Source organism: Apus apus, chromosome 1 (genome assembly GCF_020740795.1).
Source record: "Apus apus isolate bApuApu2 chromosome 1, bApuApu2.pri.cur, whole genome shotgun sequence".
In the NCBI taxonomy this organism is placed as follows: Eukaryota; Metazoa; Chordata; class Aves; order Apodiformes; family Apodidae; genus Apus; species Apus apus.
Window position 1 is genome coordinate 131,681,221 of NC_067282.1, and position 19,457 is coordinate 131,700,677.

A 19,457-nucleotide genomic window follows, 5' to 3' on the forward strand; every position below is an offset into this window, starting at 1 on the left:
CATAGGCAGAGACACCTTCCACTAGACCAGGCTGCTCAGAGCCTTCTCCAACCTGACCTTGAACGTTTCCATAACTTGCCCACCTCTCTGGGCAACCAGAGTATATGATTATACTGTAATATTTTATAACTCACAAAGCTTACCCTTGCCATATCAACAAGGAAGTTCTCAAATAACTTCCAAATATGGTTACTGGCATAGATTTCTTTCATTTCCACTTCAGTGTCCACGTAACAGTGGTTAACAAAATTAACATAGGCAATTTTCACCTGCAGGAAAAGGAAAAACACAAACAATATGAAATGGAACAGTTGTTTTTTACCATTAGCATGCTGTTTTGTATATGCAAAAATAATGAACAATAAAGATGATCCTTCAAGTACTAACAAACACTAATAAGAATAATAAAGCATATGTTCAGTTCTGAAGATTTAAGGAGAAGCATGGCAACAAATGCATTAATGTACTTACTTGAAAGATCACATGAAGAAAAATGGAAAGGTTTTGCAAACATTCTTACTCTAACAAATAAAGCTCCCAAAAACAAGCCAATAATAAATCTGATATTGAAATGATACTATGACTACAAGGGTCTGGCTCCAAAGTCAGAAGCTGTCAAAATGCAGGACAAACCTGCACTTGCTGGTTAACTGCTGTGAGTTGATGCCTTGTGGCAGGCTTGTCAAATAGAAAAAAACATAAATAAATATGTTTTTAGCAGAGCTGGGACTGAAATCCCTATATCCCCACAATCCTAATGCAGTGCTTGCACTTGGGGTGGGTGTAAATAAAATCTAAATGGAAGAGAAAGTTCGTGCAGGGCTGGGACTGCAGCCACAGCAGCGAAGGGTTTAACAGGAGGGCTGCAGTCTCACTCTTCTCCTGCAGGACAAGACTGCATGTGCACACCATAAAAATGGATAACCAGTGCCTGAAATGTATAGATTAAGTATAAACATATATGAATACACTGAAATGTCTTGTCAAGGTCAAAGGAAAGGAGATAGCTGAGTGTATTTAATACAGTCAGGAGAAAACTCATGTCAGAGTTTCAGGTTTTGTTTGGGCTTTTCTTAAATACCATCTGTTGAAATTAATGTCAGGAGGAACTTTTTAGCAAATCAAACATTTCTCTTTTTAAGAAAAGAAACAGTTGATCACAAGGGGACTTCTTCATGGCACAGAGAGAGGGAGTTTTTATTCATGCAGTTCTGTTGATACGAGCCAAATTTTTCGACCAGAAAGCCTGCAGAAATCCATCTGACTGATACATGGGGCCAGAGTAAGCTCCTTGCAAAGCCTGGGAGAAGCTTTCTTTTGATTAACATCAGGTTTGGTGCAAACAAACGTTCCTCTTCTGATCAGTATAAGGTATCACAGTCCTACTGAAGTATGACCAATAGCAGCTGCAAAATTGGGCCTCGATATGCAGTGAATAAAAACATTTGCTGGACTGCAATTTAATTTAATAAAACAAAACTTCATCCAAAACTCCTACCAACTTCAGCATGGCCAGAACGTTACCAATTGCTTCCAACAAATTCAAGGTAGTGGCAAATTTTGGCTTGACAAACCAATCAGCTTAGGCTTCGCAGCTACAGACAGAAGTTATCTGAGCATTAAACTCTGATAGTGACTAGACAAACCCAGGAAAATAAAACAAGGTGTCTGCCCCAAAAAGCTGACAATCAAAGTATAAGGGACAAGGTATTTTCTGTTGAAGAAAATAATGGCTGTCCTTTCTCACTTATTCACCCTAACAAACACCATCTGTTCCCAGCTTGTTTTCTGTGCAAACATTCAACTTGTCAGTTTATTATAGACATCAAAACGTTTTCTGAGTTTCTGAAAATGAGAAGTCTGCTTCCTCATTCTGTGAATCTTACCTCAGGTATGCAGTCATCATGGGTCACTACTCTCACTATATCATCCAGTGGCAGGAGTGAATTGCACTTGATCTCTGTGTATACGTTCTTTCCCTCGGTACAAGCCGCTAGCAATTCCACCAGAGTGATGTGGTACGCTAAGGGCCCGCTCTCGTCTGCCCGATCTCTCTCTGAACACATCATCTGGAGTAGGACTGGAAATGATGCTCTGTCATTGTAGAATATCAGCACATCTTCACCACCATTTATCAGCTGAAAAAGATATTGCAAAGTTTTAAGCACCCCACACCGCAGTGATTTTGGACTTAATGATTCCATGATTTTCCTAATTTCTTCTTCTGCTCTACCTTGAAGTGGACAAACACCATCAAGTGAAAATAATAATTAAAAAAACCCTCACAACAAAAGAGCCTCTGATGTGGCTTATCAAATGCACATGTCAAAACAAAATCCAAGGCAAACTTCTGCTTTTATCTACATAAGTGCAAATCTGGAATAACTCACCAGAGAGTGAGCTAACACAAGGTGAATCTGAAGTTTAATTTCTATGTAGCTCTGTGTTTACCTAAGGCAGTGTGCCATCCTTATTACTCCTACCATCTCCATGTTTGTTTCAAGTTAATTAATTACCTTCACCTCCTATTGTGAGGCCAGGATGCATTATTATCCGTGTTTTATAGACAGGGACATGAGGTGGAGAGAGATTAAATCTTCTGTGTTATCTCACACAAAAAGCGGGTGGCTCAGCCAGAATTTTGCAAACTTCTTCTGTGCCCTTGCTCAGCATCAGAAGCAAAGGACAATTCTACCCAGCTGATGCGAATTTGGCAGGTATGTCTAGACAGTGTCAGTACCACGCCAGCATTTCCATTTAACAGAAAACTGTCGTATGTGATAATTATCTGATTTTGCTGCAAGTGCATTGATCATCTCAAGAGGACCCAGAGTGGAGGTGGATGCTGGTAGCTCCATCTCAGCAGATCTGACAGAATTGTTTTGCTCTAACCCTGCTTTGAAGCCCCCCATACACTGAATATACCTACTGAAAGCTCTGTGAGCTTGAGTGGAGCTGGGCCAGGATGACAGTCCTGTCTTCTCTCCATCACTTTTCTTTTTAAATATAATGCACTCTCAATGTGGGTGAAAATAAGCTCCTATAAATGCTTCCTTGTACAGAACACACCTTGGCAGCACAACAGCCATATGTATTTTATGAATAAGGCACTTGACATATCCAAGTCTATACGTGACATGAAATCCTAGCTTACTGAATTCAAGGGTAGAAATAAAGGTTGGTGGAGCTGTTGAGAAATGGGAAAGCAGCAAGAGCGGGAATGAAAATTATCCTCACAGAGGAACTGAAAAGTATGAAAAAATCCAGAAACATTTAAATACATTTTCCAGGTTTCAACATCTCAAATTCTGAATTTGCACATTTTCTTATTGTGTTTTCCCTGTTTCTCGCTTCTTTTTACTTGGAGAACTTGATTGAGTGAATTGGGAATTTAGTCTTTCCTGCAATTTCTCATTTATCTTTGGGTTTTTAAAATGTTTCTACTCATGACTTTTCAAAACAGACATTTTCTGGACAATCCACAGGACAGGAAAAAAGTTTTTAAAGGGAAAAATCCTTGGGAGGAAGGAATGAGACAGTACAGTGACACAGACATCATCAATTTCATTGCACTCAGTGGCAAAAAAAAAAAACAAAACAAACAAGGAAAATGTTAGTATTCAAAATATTGGAAAATTTACCTAACTTTTTAATACTGATGTCTGAAATACTATGCTTTAGGACATTTCACATACAAAATAATAAAAAAAATCCACACCAAGCCCTCTCTGAAGAGACATGCTCTGTCACTTTCTATTAAGTTGTTCATCACATTTCCATAGTTATTTTCCACTTGTGTACATTTTGCACAAAGGAGAAGAAAACCCTTTCCAGGTTCCCCTAGAGTTAACACTCCTATGTCAAATTGAGACCTAATCTGTATCAGTATTGCTTGATATTTTATCATATTATGTCAAACTTATCCCTCATCCTTTCATGTACCTATCGCTGATGAATGAGGAAGAAATACCAGGAGATACTGAACTTGTGAAACATGCTGCTGCTTAGCTTGCTTGCTACATACTGACTGAGGAACCACAAACTGAAGCAGACAATGTTGCATCAGCACAAGAAGAGCTAAGGGGGACAAGGTAATAATAAAAAAATGCAAGAAGAGAAGAAGATGACACCTCCTTTCCCCAGGTTATGCGCTTTTAAATGTGATTTGCAAAATGCATCCAAACATTGACCCAAGCAGAGAAAATTAATTTCCTTTTAAATCAGAAAGGAAGAGAAATACCCAGTGTTAGGCAAAGTTCTCACTGAACATCTTGAGCTTAGTGATGGAAAAACAAAACAAAACCAACCAAACAAAACCAATCCAGCAGCATTTTCTTCCACTGAAGTATATTTTCAATGAGTTAAGAACTCAGTGGAAGTTCAATGAAGATTGGTCAGTATCAGAGCAGCTGTTGATGCCCTGTCATGTTATCACTCCAGAATACTATAGATAATAGAAAATTCGGCTTTTCCTTTCCAAGTAATGTTTTCACTGATAGGCACTGTTCTTCTGGGAATGTTAAAGCATGCTTGTAATGAGAAAAAGTGCCCAAAGGAACCATTCAGGTTAGTAAACACCATCATTACTAGCACTCTACAGACATGGGGACCAAGGATATGAGAACAAGTGAACAAGTCAGATGGGGAACGTTCAACCTATTTTATGAAAGTACTCTTTGACAATGGTACTCCTTCATCTGTATGCACTTTCTAAGACATGTAAATATGATCAGTTTATCCCTTACTCCCAATAAAGAGGAATAAGCTACAATATACTTCCCGTGGGCAAAAGAAAACACAGGAGTAGTTGAGGCATGCTGTGGACTCATTCTTTATCTTGTCTTGTGGTAAATTGTTTACATGTCCCATCTGAAGGCACATAAAAAGTTACACGATTTGTTGAAGGTCACAAAGTACATTCAGTTATCTCCTGTGAAACTGTCCTGACTCCATGGAAATTTCCAACCATTTGGCTACACTGTTCCCTTTATCTTGGATTGTTATTCAAGTGCCCTTCAAATTTCACTATTAGCATCCTTGTCTAACAAATCATAATTACTTACCTGTAATTTCCTACTTTTTTAAAAACAGACCATCATCATCTCCTCTCTCATCAACATAAGAGTGTCCCCTCCCCCCAGAAAATTCCTGCAGGACTCATGATGTAAATGTCACATCCCAGTTCATTATGATCTTCATCATGCAGTCAGCTTGAAAATGTAATATGACAATTTATCTTTGTGCTATTATAGGTCAGTAACATAAGGTATTTAAATTGATAAGAATCTAAAAATTTTGTTTGATGAGAATTTAAAAACCTACAAGAAGCTCTGGTGGAAGGGAAAAAACTCTAAAAACACAGAGGCACAAGAACAGCTTGAATTTTGTAAATCAAAGGCTTGTAATTCATATTGCATGTTAAAACACCTGTCAGTCAAGTTGAAAAGGTTGAGGTAGATTCCATTAAAGGTTATCCATGTAGGCTGAAGCTTTATTTTCTTAATTAGAAGTTTTTCCTCTTTGTTGCTGTGGAACAAAATTTCAGCAGGGTTTAGTTTTGTTGATACTGTAACTAAAGCTTATCTGTTTTCTTTGTGAAGATGTCTCTTCAAAAATACAAAAAAAATGCACTTTGTAAAGTAAAGAAAAATGTTCTTTGCACTTTGATCTTACCTAGACTTTTCACTGTATTCAACTTTAGCCATTGATTAATGTCATTGAACTGTTAACATAATTACAGCTAAATACACGAGTGTCTGCAACTTGAAGACTTCATTTATCATGTGCACTATGTATCACATTCTAATTGCAGAGAAGTCAATTAGGCATTTTCCTAGTAACTTGATTGGAATAAAGATTTGTCCACAAACCACTCTGTGGAATTTACCAGCTTAGGCTCCAAACCTAGCTAGTTGAAGTTAGAGTAGCTCTACTGATTCACAGAAGTGTTCTGGAACAAAAGAAACAAAGGCAGAACCTAGTACCTAGAATTGTTAGAATCATAGAATGGTTTGGGTTGGAAGGGACCTTAAAGATCATCTAGTTCCAAGCCCTCTGCATGGGCAGGGATGCCTCCCACTAGACCAGGTTGCTCAGAGACCCATCCAACCTGGCCTTGAACACTTCCAGGGATGGGGCATCCACAACTTCCCAGGGCAACCTGTGCCAGTGCCTCACCACCCTCACACCAAATAATTTCTTCCTGACGCCTAACCTAAATCTCCCCTCTTCCAGTTTTAATCATTTACCCCTTGTTCTCTCGCTACAAGCCCTTGTAAAAAGTCCCTCCCCTGCTTTCCTGTTGGCCCCCTTCAGATACTGGAATATAGTTACATGGTTACCTGCTAAAAAAATTGTCTACAACACTATTTAGACAAATCCATAGATATAAGAGCTTCATATATGACAAAACCGTGCCACAATATGCCATGTTTGATGTGTAGATGGGATCCGAAATTACAGTATGGGAAAATGAAGGTTTAAGTAAGTCCAAGATTTCCATACTACATCATCTACAAATAGACATCGCTGTATCACCATGCTAACACTCATGTTTTCTTTCTAGTAGTTCTACAGATGGCCTTACAAAATTAGATTAAACTCCCAAATATGTCTGCTAAAATATTCATTATTTGTGATACCGTTTAAAACTCTAAAGCGATGATGCCACTATCTCCCATCGGTATCAAAAGCAGAAAAAGCAACCTCAAAAGAATGTGTTAAAAAGTTAAAAATCACACAAGTGATGAACATACAAACCCTTCACTTACCTCTGTCATTACCATGTCCTGGCACTTCTTCACATACTTGCCATCTGCTTTCACAATGGTCTGCAGGAACCGCAGGTACTCTACGTGACGGCCATGGGTCTCGATGCAGTGTACAAAGTGCTGCACCACTCTTTCACTGATCTCATTACACAGAAGGTAATTATTCATGAAGGTATGCCGCATGGTTTCAGCTTCCAGGAGCTAAAGAGATTAAAATCAAAAGGGCCTTATAAGAAAAGCAGATTTGTTTTGAGATTGAAAGATTTGCAGGACTCTGGACTAGAGAAAGGCACATCAGGAAAGGGAAACGGGAAAAGGCCGATGTGAACCAGCCCAGATCATAGGGCCTGGCTTTCATTAATTATGAGATTTCTCTACATTTTCTCATGAGTACAAAATGGTCCTGAAGGGGACATAAAAGTAACTTGTGTCCAGGTGGAAGGTGATGACCCACACCTACATACACCACACTGCTAGAGCACTCTACAGGGACTTTAGTATACAAGACAACCGAGACCGCATTCATCCCACTCATCATCAAGCGCTGACATTCAGGCAGCCAGGTCAGATGATTAGCTACCTCTGGCTCCATCTATGGTTGACAAGAGGCAAGCGTTTCCAGTGGGCAAATCATTGCACATGCGGTCAGATCACTCTCTGAGAGAGCATCTCTTTCCACATTAACTACAGAAGGAGCCTCAGGCTCTGTTTCTATCCTTAGGGAGCTCAGAACAAGAGAGGCAGATCTGTAGCAAGAAAGGGATGCTGCTGAGGACCCAGCATCCAGGCTTTATGCATTCCTAGGGCTTTTGCTTCAAACTTTCTATAGTTTGGTCCCTTGGTCGAAAGGCTCACAACTCAGGTGTGCTTCTAGATTATACCATTCTGTTTAGTGTCATCTGAAAGGAATCCACACCAAGGCTGCACCACAATGTGAACAAAAGTGCAATAACTGGGATGATCAGAAACACAGAATCATCTTCAAAAGAACAGAATTACAAATGCAAGCAGGCTCTACACTTGGCACCTGTCAGTGTTGGATAGGGTGGAATCTGGTTTCTAGTCCCCACTGTGGTCAGCTCAGCACCTTTCACTACCTTCACAAAAAGAGTGTAAAATAAAAACTAACAGAACGAATGCTCCCTGATGTACACAGGCCAGGGGTCTACAATCCTCATATGCACACCGTCTCTAATAAAACATGTTTTGCTCAGTAGATCTGCCACTGAGCAAGGTGTCATTCTATATGACTATATCTGCAATCATATATACATATATACAAAGGGACCATAACAAAAAAGGTTTATTGTAAAGACAATGATTGAATAAAATATCCATTTTTAGATTAGTTGAATCAAATGGAAGCATCATCAACAAAAACGTATGGGTCTGATTCTGCTGTCACACAAGCTTCATGACAGCAGAGTCACAGCATCTTCTATCTTGACTTATAGTCCATCTGTGAGTTAGGGTAAGATTAGAGTCAAGCTAAACACGATGCCATGATGTGATGCATACTCACAGATGCTTCCAGTAAACCAAACAGGTAATATTGTTTTCCACTTATAAAATGTCAACATTAAAAACAACAGCATACAGAGCAATGACAAGGGAGAAAAAAACAGGAGAGAGAAGAAACAACAATAAGGGACAAAAACAAGGAGATAAGAGAAGGCAGAGTGCATAATTTAATGAAACTATTTCTTTAGCACTGTCACTTTTCAGCAAGTCAGATCTCCTTCCAGTTATAATATTCTTCTTAAAATGAAATACTTACCCCTGGAGTTAAGAACAAGTTGAGATTTTTGTGGAGGAGAACCTGATTCTGAGGATTTCCTCGACAGAAATTCTGAAGAAAAGTGTGGGCTAGATTCATAACTTCATTCATCTTCTCATCGCTCTGCAGAAAGACAAGACAAACAAAATCAGCTGGGTGTACCTAAACATACTTGTTAAAACTACTCAACATGAATTAAGCAAGGGACAAATCAACTCTCTCTTGAGCCTATAGGGCAGAAATTCTCCCTCTGACAAAAGCAACTGATCCGGTTGCCTTCAGAGTCCATTAGTGGCTGTACTTTACCTTGAATTGACTTGACCAGAGGGAGTCACAGGTAAGAGCACAAATTCAGATTTTCACATTTATGGTTATAATTTCCTAGTTTAAAAAAGTGCTGAGTGACTTGCTTTTCAAAATAAGCTTTCTGGCCTTTCTGGCCTTCATGGATTTTAAGCTTTTATATAGAAACAGATATATGTGTGCATGTGTGTGTACACCTACACAAATATATATGTTCATACACATACTCCCACACTAATATATGTCTACTTTCATCTCTATTTTATATTCCTCTCACATAGTACTTGAACTATGATTTGATGAACCACCTAAATGGACAAGCACTATTTTGCTGAAGACAGGTGAACGCAGTGTCTGTATCATAACATTGGTGTGTAGCCCAGAGAGGTTTTATCTCCTCTCAGTGCTTCCTAAAAGATCTAGAAAGATGTGCTCTTAAAAAAGCTATCTAGATCACCTATTTCTATGTTCAGTGCCATTAAATCAGTACAAAAATCACATTATCTTCTGAAAAGCTTGCAAGTGGAACTAGGTTAGAGGCATCTACCACAGAAAAAAAGAAATTATTTCAGACTTGATCCCTGAAAGCTTTATGTCCTTCTTATGTATCTAGGGTAGCACTCACAGCAGTACTCAACTGTGGAATTTAGATACCCTGCCAGGAGCTCTGTTAAATCAATACTTCTTACTGTGCAGTGACTGCAGATGATCTAAGGTTTGCCTGTTTCAGGACTGGGATGATACTGCAGATATCTGAGTACCTGAGGCCATACACAAAGAGTTCTTAATAAATTCTGTTCTACACAGGCAGACATATTTAAACTTAGGCCTAAACACATTATTCTTAAGTTAGAAAATGGCATCATCATTTCATGTTTGTGCCACACGTGACTGAATTAAGTTAAAAAACCATTCACATTGATTCTTGGGCCTCTTGAGACATTTCCCTTTATTGAGTTCATATTCTTTATCACTAAAATTGTAAGAATAACCTTTTCATAGGGTATCTGCAGAAGATCCAAGACTACCAAGTGGGCACCCATATTTTTCAGCAATCGCTGTTGTTGATTCCGACATTTTTTATTCTGAACACAAAGTTTGCTGAGTCGAATCAAAATCTAGAAATAAATAAACAAATAAATAAGCATGCAAGCAAGCAAAAAACCCAGTCACGTCACACAAAGCCAAACAAAATACATTCTTTCAAAACAACTACTAAATCTACTTATCAAACAAGTATGTCAAGCAAATTTCTTGCAGAAATACCAACCTCTTTAACAATATTGTAGTTATTGCTTTTATTGCTGTCTATCTGGGGTTTTTTGGTCCCATCTTGTATTGGACTCAAAATATTTGACTCCTGTAACAAAGAACACACAAGTGAAGATCTATTGGCATTTCCTCAACATGAAGTAATTATATTTAATAGCAGCAAGCGAAGAAGATTACAGCAGCCCGTAAGAAACAGATATAACACAGATAATAAAGAGACTCATTTATTCTTTATCCACTGGTCCAGTGAGTGAAAAAGACTCACATTCAAGTCCTTCCTGTGTTTCAATTTTCCAACACAATTTGAGATAATTACATCTTCATATTTTTGATCCTCCTAAAAAAGAATATGTCCCTAAATCACATGCTAGATGTTCCAAGGAATTTAGATACTATGAAAATAGGGACAGAAAATGTATTTTGATAGCCACCACTTGTTCCAAAAATCTCTAATACATCTGGAAAGATTACAAAGTCCATGTATGTGAACATTAAAAAGTCTGGAGAAACATCTTAAGACAATCTCTGTAGTTGAGGTAAGTAGGCTGGAGTTCTGAGCAGTACAGGAACAAGCAGCACATGGAAATTAGAAATGTTCCTCCCATGAAGAGGGCACTTCTGTGCTTATCTCTGGATGTTGCAGAAAAGGATTTAAAAATAAATTAGAACCTTATGTTAAACTGCAACATCTAGTCATGACACCGTATGCTCTCGGCCTTGGCTCTTAGAAAGCCCTGGCTGGGTATGATAAATAAGAGGAAGCAAGTCAGCAAGTAACTGCCACCACCCACGCACCTTTCCATGCATATCTCAATCAAAACACAGATGGACATCTACACAAATACTGCCACTTAGGTAACTAGCAATTTTGGGTTTTTTCCTGCTGGCAGCTATGGTGAGCCTCTCTTAACAGGAAACACGAAGAACTGAAATACTGGGCTTTGGATACTGAAATTATTAAGCATGTAGAAAAACTGTAGCAGATCTCAAGAGTGCCTCACAGTATAGCCACAAGGATGTAAACTAGTGTAATAGCATCAAAAAGAACCAAACAGGTGCACTTCTGAGTTTCATTGTGTTCTCAAGCTCCCTACTGTTTTAGAGAATTATGCTAAAACACAGACGTGCACGCCAGTCTGAATGTTTATACTTCTGGAAACCTCACTCTGAACTTTCTTAAGCTGATGGTGAAGATAAGGGGCTCTATAAATCCCACCTGGTCTTAATTTCCAGTGAGGCAAGAACAGCTGCACTACTTGGCCATGGAAGCTGTTTATAACAGTGTCAGCACCGCTGTTCAGCGTGGTCATGTTGATCTATACAACCACGCTGGATTTTATTTGTTTGGGTTTGTTAGTATGCATGCTGCCTCCTCTCCAGCTGCTTGAATCAATACTTCGGAAGATATTTCAGACTCTTTGCTATAATTAACCACCCTCCTCTGTTCTGGGACTGTGGGTTAACCAAGATTAATTTACCTGTTACTTTTCTCAGCATTCTTCCTCAATCAAAGTAGTTTTATAATCCATGTGAACTATATGTCTTATCTGGAAGTGCTGAATAGCATTAAACTGCTGAATCTATCCTTTCTCTTAGGAAAATAAAAATCTGTTTATTGAACCTGTAAGAGTATGGATGTAGTTATCAAGAGATAATCACACCACTGGGATACCAGAGACACTTAGTTGTGTATCTTGCTGTGTCACGCCCCATGATAGACATTCTCTGTCACGCTCTTCCGTAAGGAACAGAAAGTCATAGATACGGAACTGAGAAAGGTTCTTGTCTGAGTACCCCACCTTTAAGAAATGGTATTTTCTGAAAAAGACTACTTCCTCTATTCATAAATTTCTTGAGGTGTCACTCTATGTCAGTCTTAGGGCCCTTCCTTTCCAGGCCACAAAGGAGGGCCAGATCCCAGCACTTAAGCTGAGCAGTTCCATGCCACTTCAGTAGTCTCACATCTTGTCAGGACAGCCATGCAAGGCACAGTTTTGCTCTCCACAGGCAGCATTTATTTACCAGGGCAACAGGGGCACTCTCTGAAGCTTAACTTCACACTCTCAACCTGTATATGATGTTTCAGGAGGCATTTGTTTAAACATTCCCAGAACCAAAGCAAACTGCCACAGACCAGAAAAGGAAACCTCGCTAAATTTTCTCAGTGCGTATCAAAGATGAGAAGCTCTATAAATGTCCCTGCCCTGTAATTCCAGCTTCACCTGAGAGTCCTTGCATTAAGACTGTTTCTCCTCCTTAGACAGATCTGTGTTTCTGGTGCTACACCACCAGTGCATCCTCCAGTGGCAGCACAATAAAGATCACACTTTCCATAATCCATGATATCTGTACAGACTCATAACACCCTTAGCTAGAAGTAACCACATGAATAGGCTTTATCTGCTTTTCCCTTCTCAAGCAAGGCTCAGTTATGTAAGATCCATTTCAGCACTTCTTCCTAAGCCTATACAGTGTCTATTTTATGTCAGACCTAACTCTGAGCATTCTTTCCTATAAATCTGATCTCCAGGTCCTGCATTGATGTAAGATTTGTTTGTTGAACTCTGGATACTTTACTTAGAAGAATATGGACTTTTTTCTACAAATCCCACTTCTGGAGTCATATGGCTGGGGAAAAAAAAAAAAGTTAAGTCTCTAACACTGCCAGGTTAAAACAGAAAGGTGGAAACAATTACCCAAAAAGACTCAGAAGTTCAAAAGCAAAAAAAATGTTTGACTTTTTAAAACTTTAATGCCAATCTTGCAACATGCTTCAGTGAGGACAGGAACTTGGGCTTAACATAAAACTATTCTGGATTGTAATTTAAATCCTTGTGTGCACTTTAATGTTGTTTGGGGAAAATCAAGCACAGGCAAATGAAGCATATTCCCTAAAGACCCAGAGATTCATCCAGCTCAGTACTGAATACTCATAATCCATTCCAAGAAAGCATGGGATCTTACAGGGATGTTTATCTTCCTTGAAGCCAGCCACCTGCTTCACACATTGTAGATTATGACCAGCATCTCACCTCTTATGTCTGACTTAAGATCTCTAAGAGAGTATTCACTATCTAAAGTAGTTTTGCCAGGTAAAAACATTTCCTGACTATTAAAGAAAAATTTAACAGGGGAAAAAAATATTGGACAAGATTCTGAGCTATTGTAACCTGGTGCAGCTCTCATGGAATTACCACCAGATGATCTAAACAGTTGTGCAGATTACATATTATTGTTTTGATACAATACTCCCTCAGATCTGCCAGAGATAATGTGCATCTACTGTAGCACTGCTAATCCATACAGACTGATGGAAACTCATGGGAAAAAAAAAAAAAGGAAAATATCCCGTTTATCCCATTTAGAGATGCTTCTGCTTCAAACATATTGTTTTTGTCCCCTCTTCCTGGGGTTTCTTTGCTATCAGGGCTATTCGTAGGAATAAAAAGGAACTTATAATGCTTTTTAAATGTGTAATAGCTAAAAAAACTTGTCAATATCCTGCTGCAACTCTGTATCCTGTTTTCCCCCTACCTTTCCTATTAATTAAATACATAAATTAACATTTTCTTTCCTACTAGAACTATGCTTGAGGAAAGTAAGCAGGAAATCCCACATACTTAAACTCATAAAGTCCAGATTCCTCCCCAGTTCTGACACCACTAAATTCAGCTAAGCTGTAACAGAGAAAGAGTAGGACCTACACTGTCCAAAGAAATCAGGATTCTCCCTTGAAGAGCTGAGTTTTCCCCCACATGAAAACACATAAAATCTGCCTTCCCATCTGAAAGGCCAAGGGTTGGCAAACATCCTGTCTTCTCAATGGCTCCTAGTCTTCCTTCAATACACTGGCTTCACAAAGCTGCATAACCTCCACTTGGCTTCCTACTAAGCTTCCCTAGTGGCTTCCTTCCCCATTTACTTGCCACCAGGGAAGTCTCTACAATGGAAGAGAAAAAGGAAAGTGCTGTGTCAGAAATCACAGCTGTTCATCTCTCCTCAATTGCTGTGATGAAAATGGAAAAGTGGGAATAAATACTGCTGGAAAAACCTGCTCTATCCACTGTTATGCCACAAACCTCAGCCATAGCAACTGCTGCAATGCTTGGCAGTGTCTTAATGACTAATACTGGAGCTGGGTTATATGAAGATCTCAGCTTTTACTGAAAAAAAAAAATCTATTGTCTTAAAAAAATATATAAAAATGAGGTCTTTGTGGTTCCAGATTCAAGTTCTAAAGTTTCTCAAATCACAATTTATCCTGAGTGTGGGGTAGGGCAAAGGTAAAAAAAAATTACCCAAAACATTAGTTCACTTGCAAAATCTCAATATACTTAGGTCAGTCTTACGTTTGGTGGAAGATGGAATTATGCGTGATGTTTAAAACTGTGTGTTCAGTTGTGCTCCTGTCTCCTAGTTGCAGGAACAGATAAAGTCTACTCCAACACAACTGCCAGCATGTGATCCCTAGATCCTTGGCCACAGAGTGATGCCATACACTGTGGTTTGCTCACTAGCCAGAAAGGAAGGCAGCCCTGTGACATAAGAATGCAGCTACTGAAAGCAACAGGAAAGAATAGTGAACACATTGATAGAAGAGTTTTTATTTCCTATTCTGTCTATTTCTAAAGGTCAGCCAGAATAATGTCAATTCTCACTGCTACTTTGATTAACCAGATCACAAATTTGCAGTTGTTCATTAAACTACCTATCAATATTGAAACTATTCTAATAGCAAAGGCTTTAAACTCACCTCTATTTGCTCTTCTCCACCTTTAGTTTGATTGTCGCCCACCTCTCCGCTCTCATAATTGCTGTTCTTCTCAACCCACAATTCTGATTTTTCTACAGTCAGACGTAGCTGATCAAGATCAGCCTTGATTTGCTTGTAGTTATCAACATCTTGATTAGACACCAGCAACTGAACCTGGAAATACAGAAAATTGTAAAACTATTACAGCAGTAGCACCAGCACTTACGCCTGGGTAATTTGCTTGACAGTTTCCATTCTAAGCCCCTCTTTTCATGTGCTTTATGTAACCTTCCCTATGAAATTGAAACATGGCACATGCAGGCCTTTTAGCCTCCATTCATCAAAAGACTTCAACAGAGCCACAGATCATAGCTGCCCAAAAAGAGGACAGCTATAACATTCACAACATCCTCTTGCCTTCTTTCATATGCTGTGAAACATTTTCAGCACAAGCACCAATTTACCAGCTCTTGAGTTCTATGCAGAGTTAGCTCTGATGCTCTGATTGTGATCCTCAGGGCACTAAAACAATACATTTAAATTATATTAAAGCAATACAGTTAGAGATAGCTTATGCCATCAGCATAGTACTTAAAAGGGAAAAAAATGATTATATGACAAGGAATCAGGATATCCAAAGAAAAGTCAGAATGGCCAGCAACTTTAATGATCACTTACATCACCATAATCATATATTGAAAAATAACAGATTTTAACTGTAAGTCCAGCTTTGAAAAACCTGTTTGGATATAACTCACAAACTGACTTTCAGGTTCATACAATTCCCAACATTGGAATGGCTGCCTCTTACCAAGATTAATCTCACTTTTTCTTTTCTTATACTGCTCAAATTATCTGTTGTTTGGGGTTTTTTTCCCCCCCCACTGTTATTTGTAGTTCTTGATTTAGCATGATGTACACATTTGCTTTCTTTGTAATGATCTTTGCTCTACCAATATTATTAATGAAGATAATACCCCCAAAACCTAAAAACAATCTTTACAGTAAATAAAAAAGCACTACTAAGAAAACACACTTATGTAAAAGATTAGGTCACATGGCAGACAAGAACACTGATAGGGACATTGTTTTTTAAAAAAAACAATCACTACACGAAGGCAAATATTAACTATTTTGTAGTATAAGGGTTTCATCATCTTTTCTCTTCTCTTGGTAAAATCTTATTATTTTAGAGAATTTATGAATGCTGCTTCCCCACAGACATCAATATTCCATGTTCTCAGTCTTTTTTGTTTATTTGACAATTAGCCTTTTCCATCCCTTACAAAAACATGGTAAGCTTCCCAGTCCTTGCTTACCTGGGAATAACAGCTATTTATGCAACTAAGCAGCATGACCTAACTTTTAACAATCTGGTAGGAGGCAATTATGCTACACTGCAAAAATACTAAACAAAAGCTTTCCTGGTCCTTATCATTCACCTGTTTCTAAACAACAGAAACCTCCACATCTTGCATAACGATGAGACAGCACGCTACCAAACTCCTGAAATAAGCATCAGATGGTCTTATCAACATATGTTATAAAGGGTTACATAACAGAGATATCTCTGTCATCCAGCCCCATGACATCAGATCTCCCCATCCTAATCCACTGACACATGGAGCCTCCACATGCACTGTTATCAAGCAGAAGGAATAAAAGCTCAAAACAAGGCCCGGTTCAATCACTCTCTTCCTCTTATTTGGGCATCTTTGTGTCACGCAGCGGAGCACGATGCAAAGACACCGGAATTAGAACTAGAAACACCACATGAGTAAGAAGAGAGCTTCATACCCAGCCTGAGTAGCCCTGAAGACAGGCAAGTCTTCTTGCTGACCACTGCTTGCAGAACATGAGCTACTAATTCTGTCTCTGAGAGACCACGTCTCGCTGTGAGGTGCGTGTGTCCCAGCTGTCACCACAGACCTACGTTTTCCCTAATGGACACAATGTCAAAAAGAAATACTTCTGGGTGCACAACTACAACATACACCAGCACATATGGTCAACTCTAACAACAAAAGAGAAAAATCTCTGTTGAACCTGGACCTCTAAGAAGTAACACCACGATGCTAGAGACAGCAATTCAGGTAAGCAAAGCAGCCTTTGGAAAAGACTGTCCCCGCAGTCAGTTTCCTGGAGCAACACTATGCCCACCCATACCTGTTTAAATGCTTGCAGAACTTCTGCTCTCTGGCTGAAGTGCTTAAATAGCAGGTGCAGAGCACCTGAGAGCAAAGGAGGGTAGTCATGCATGATGAGGTGAATGAGGACCCGTAAAAAAGTTCTGCCCCCTTCATCATCAAGCTGAACTGCATTCTTCTCCTTTCTGCAAGAGAAATGGGGAAAAAAGGACAAAATAAAATAAGAAGAAAAGAAAAAATAAAAGCTTTGGACATCAATACGCCTGTACACACACACAGTCTTCATTTGACAGAGCTCTTAAAACCAAACCAAATACATTGCAGGATGGAAAATATAAACATAACATTAACATATTTTATAAGGACTTCAATCCTACAGTTATATGCTGTTGCAGCAATCTTGCAGCAGAATGGACACTACGGAATGAAAGCAAGAATGTATGAAAAGTATCAAATATTGTGCTTAAAATCCATATGGTGAACACATTCAGTTATGTTTTGGATAAGTCATCCCCCATCCAAATTAATTGAAGCAAACAGCATTGCATCAAGAGATGAATTTGGCCCTTTATTTTTCACTCCTTCCCTTTTCAGCTGCTATTACAATTTCATTTAAGAAAAAATGAGCTCAAAAATAGTAAAAATTGCCAAAAGCATCATATTTCTGGAATCGTGTTTATAATCTGGAACAGCAGAAAGCAGATTTACACTTAACATATCAAAGCAGAAATAACATTTCCAAGAAACCATTCAGTCTCTGTTCATTTTAAAGATGCAGATGCCAAGGGCTGTGTGTTGTCTTACATTATGGGAGTTCAGGGAGAGGACTGGAGGCATTGCTTGTGCTCATAAAGATTGAGAACGCACAAGGGACTGAGAGAGGAAAGATCAGAGTGCCCATATTGGAGAGCCTTCTCCCTAGCTCCAAGAAAAACTTCAAAGTCTATGACCTTCTCAAAATGAAAGTCATTTTTACTGGTATAATTGTAACTATACCCCTAAAATGAAACCAATATAGGGATATTTTCTGTGCTTTTTTTGTTCTTGTTGTTTACAGCACAGTTGAAATCATGTCCAAAATTCTGCAAGCATAGCTTGTGATCTGCAGGCCTCTGGTGGTCCAGAAGATCATGGCAAGTGGTCCACAGCTGATTTGAGAAGTCATACGAATGAGATTACTGTTGATATAATTTCCTAAATAAGTTTAAGCACAAGGTGCACTGACAACAGGTCATGTGGTCTATGAGAAATACTAAGGATCAACAGTAATCTACTGATCCAAGGAATTTAGGGCTACAGCCATAAGGTACACCAGAAGAAGGTATTCTTTTAAAGCACCCAAGTGAGGCATTAAAACATAAATAAATAATTAGTGTTTTACCTAGTACACCTGTACACCAATCTCCAGCTGCCTTGGGAACATGACAAAAACTTTCTACCAACACTATTACAATTAAGACAGTGGTCATTTCCAATCCCATGGACATCCATACCAGCAGAGTTGTTTGTTATTTTGCAATCCAGGTCTTTTCTGGCATTTTTCTGTCTATGTATAGGTTATGGAACAAGATGCAGCCAAAGGAAGAGGAAGGGGTATGAAAATAAGCACAGAATAAACTGAGATTGTCCATGAGAACTATCAAGATAAACAGATATATATAGAGAGGTAAAACTTCAGATAATATACCTGCCAGCAAACATGGTTTCAGCCTGAGCTGCAATTTCATCTATGTCAGGAACGATTGCTGAGAAAATAAATAAATAAATAGATAGATAAATAGATAGACAAATAAATAAAAAAATAAAAAAAAGCCAGAAATCATTATTTTATCTGCACAGCAAAATGGAATTCAGTTCCTCCTTGAAATTATCACGTATGTTATCACATAAAGGTCTAATGACACAGTCCTCCACTAGGTAAGATTTGCTGTCTGCAAGAGGTGAATGTGATATAGGAATGAAGCAGCTTTCCAGGGAGCATTCCCAGGCACACAGAAGGGCTCAAGAGGCTGACTGACGTCTGTGTGACCACCTGCAAGGATGGGGGAATTGCTTTCATTGGAGGTGCTGTATAACAGAAGGGAGGCTAAGGAGTACTCAAGCCTTAAGTAGTAAGGGATATTGAAGCTATTCTAAAGCAAAATCATGGTGTGCTAAAGAATTTGGTTTGTGATAAATCCTCTAAAGTTCATGTATCTGCTTGGTGGGGGTTGGCTCAACTAACAAAAAATGTAAAAGTTTCATATTCTGTATCACCCATGGATCACTGGTGGTGGTTTGTAGAGCTCCTAGCACCACGGGGCTCAGGTTTATCAGTATAACTTGTTAGAAGGGGACACGCCAGCAAAAATGTTATTTTAATGGGATTTCTTAACATTTACATTTTTTCACAAGCTTTTCAGCATTAAGCAGCATGCATCCTTCTGGTGCAGTTG

At 38.8% G+C, this 19,457-nt stretch overlaps 1 protein-coding gene across 5 annotated transcripts in view; it reads right to left on the bottom strand.

Annotated features, from left to right (window-relative positions):
- The window catches only part of ITPR2 (inositol 1,4,5-trisphosphate receptor type 2), a 270,523-nt gene that overhangs the window by 144,266 nt on the left and 106,800 nt on the right, over window positions 1-19,457 (bottom strand). For all 5 annotated transcript variants that reach the window (XM_051628013.1, XM_051628027.1, XM_051628007.1 and 2 more), the window contains 9 exons: window positions 18,710-18,767; window positions 17,042-17,207; window positions 14,876-15,049; window positions 10,121-10,210; window positions 9,843-9,968; window positions 8,548-8,670; window positions 6,771-6,971; window positions 1,887-2,138; window positions 144-269 (listed from right to left, as the gene is read on the bottom strand). In XM_051628013.1, the coding sequence (XP_051483973.1) occupies window positions 144-269; window positions 1,887-2,138; window positions 6,771-6,971; window positions 8,548-8,670; window positions 9,843-9,968; window positions 10,121-10,210; window positions 14,876-15,049; window positions 17,042-17,207; window positions 18,710-18,767 (1,316 nt within the window). The remainder of the gene's footprint in view (window positions 1-143; window positions 270-1,886; window positions 2,139-6,770; window positions 6,972-8,547; window positions 8,671-9,842; window positions 9,969-10,120; window positions 10,211-14,875; window positions 15,050-17,041; window positions 17,208-18,709; window positions 18,768-19,457) is intronic.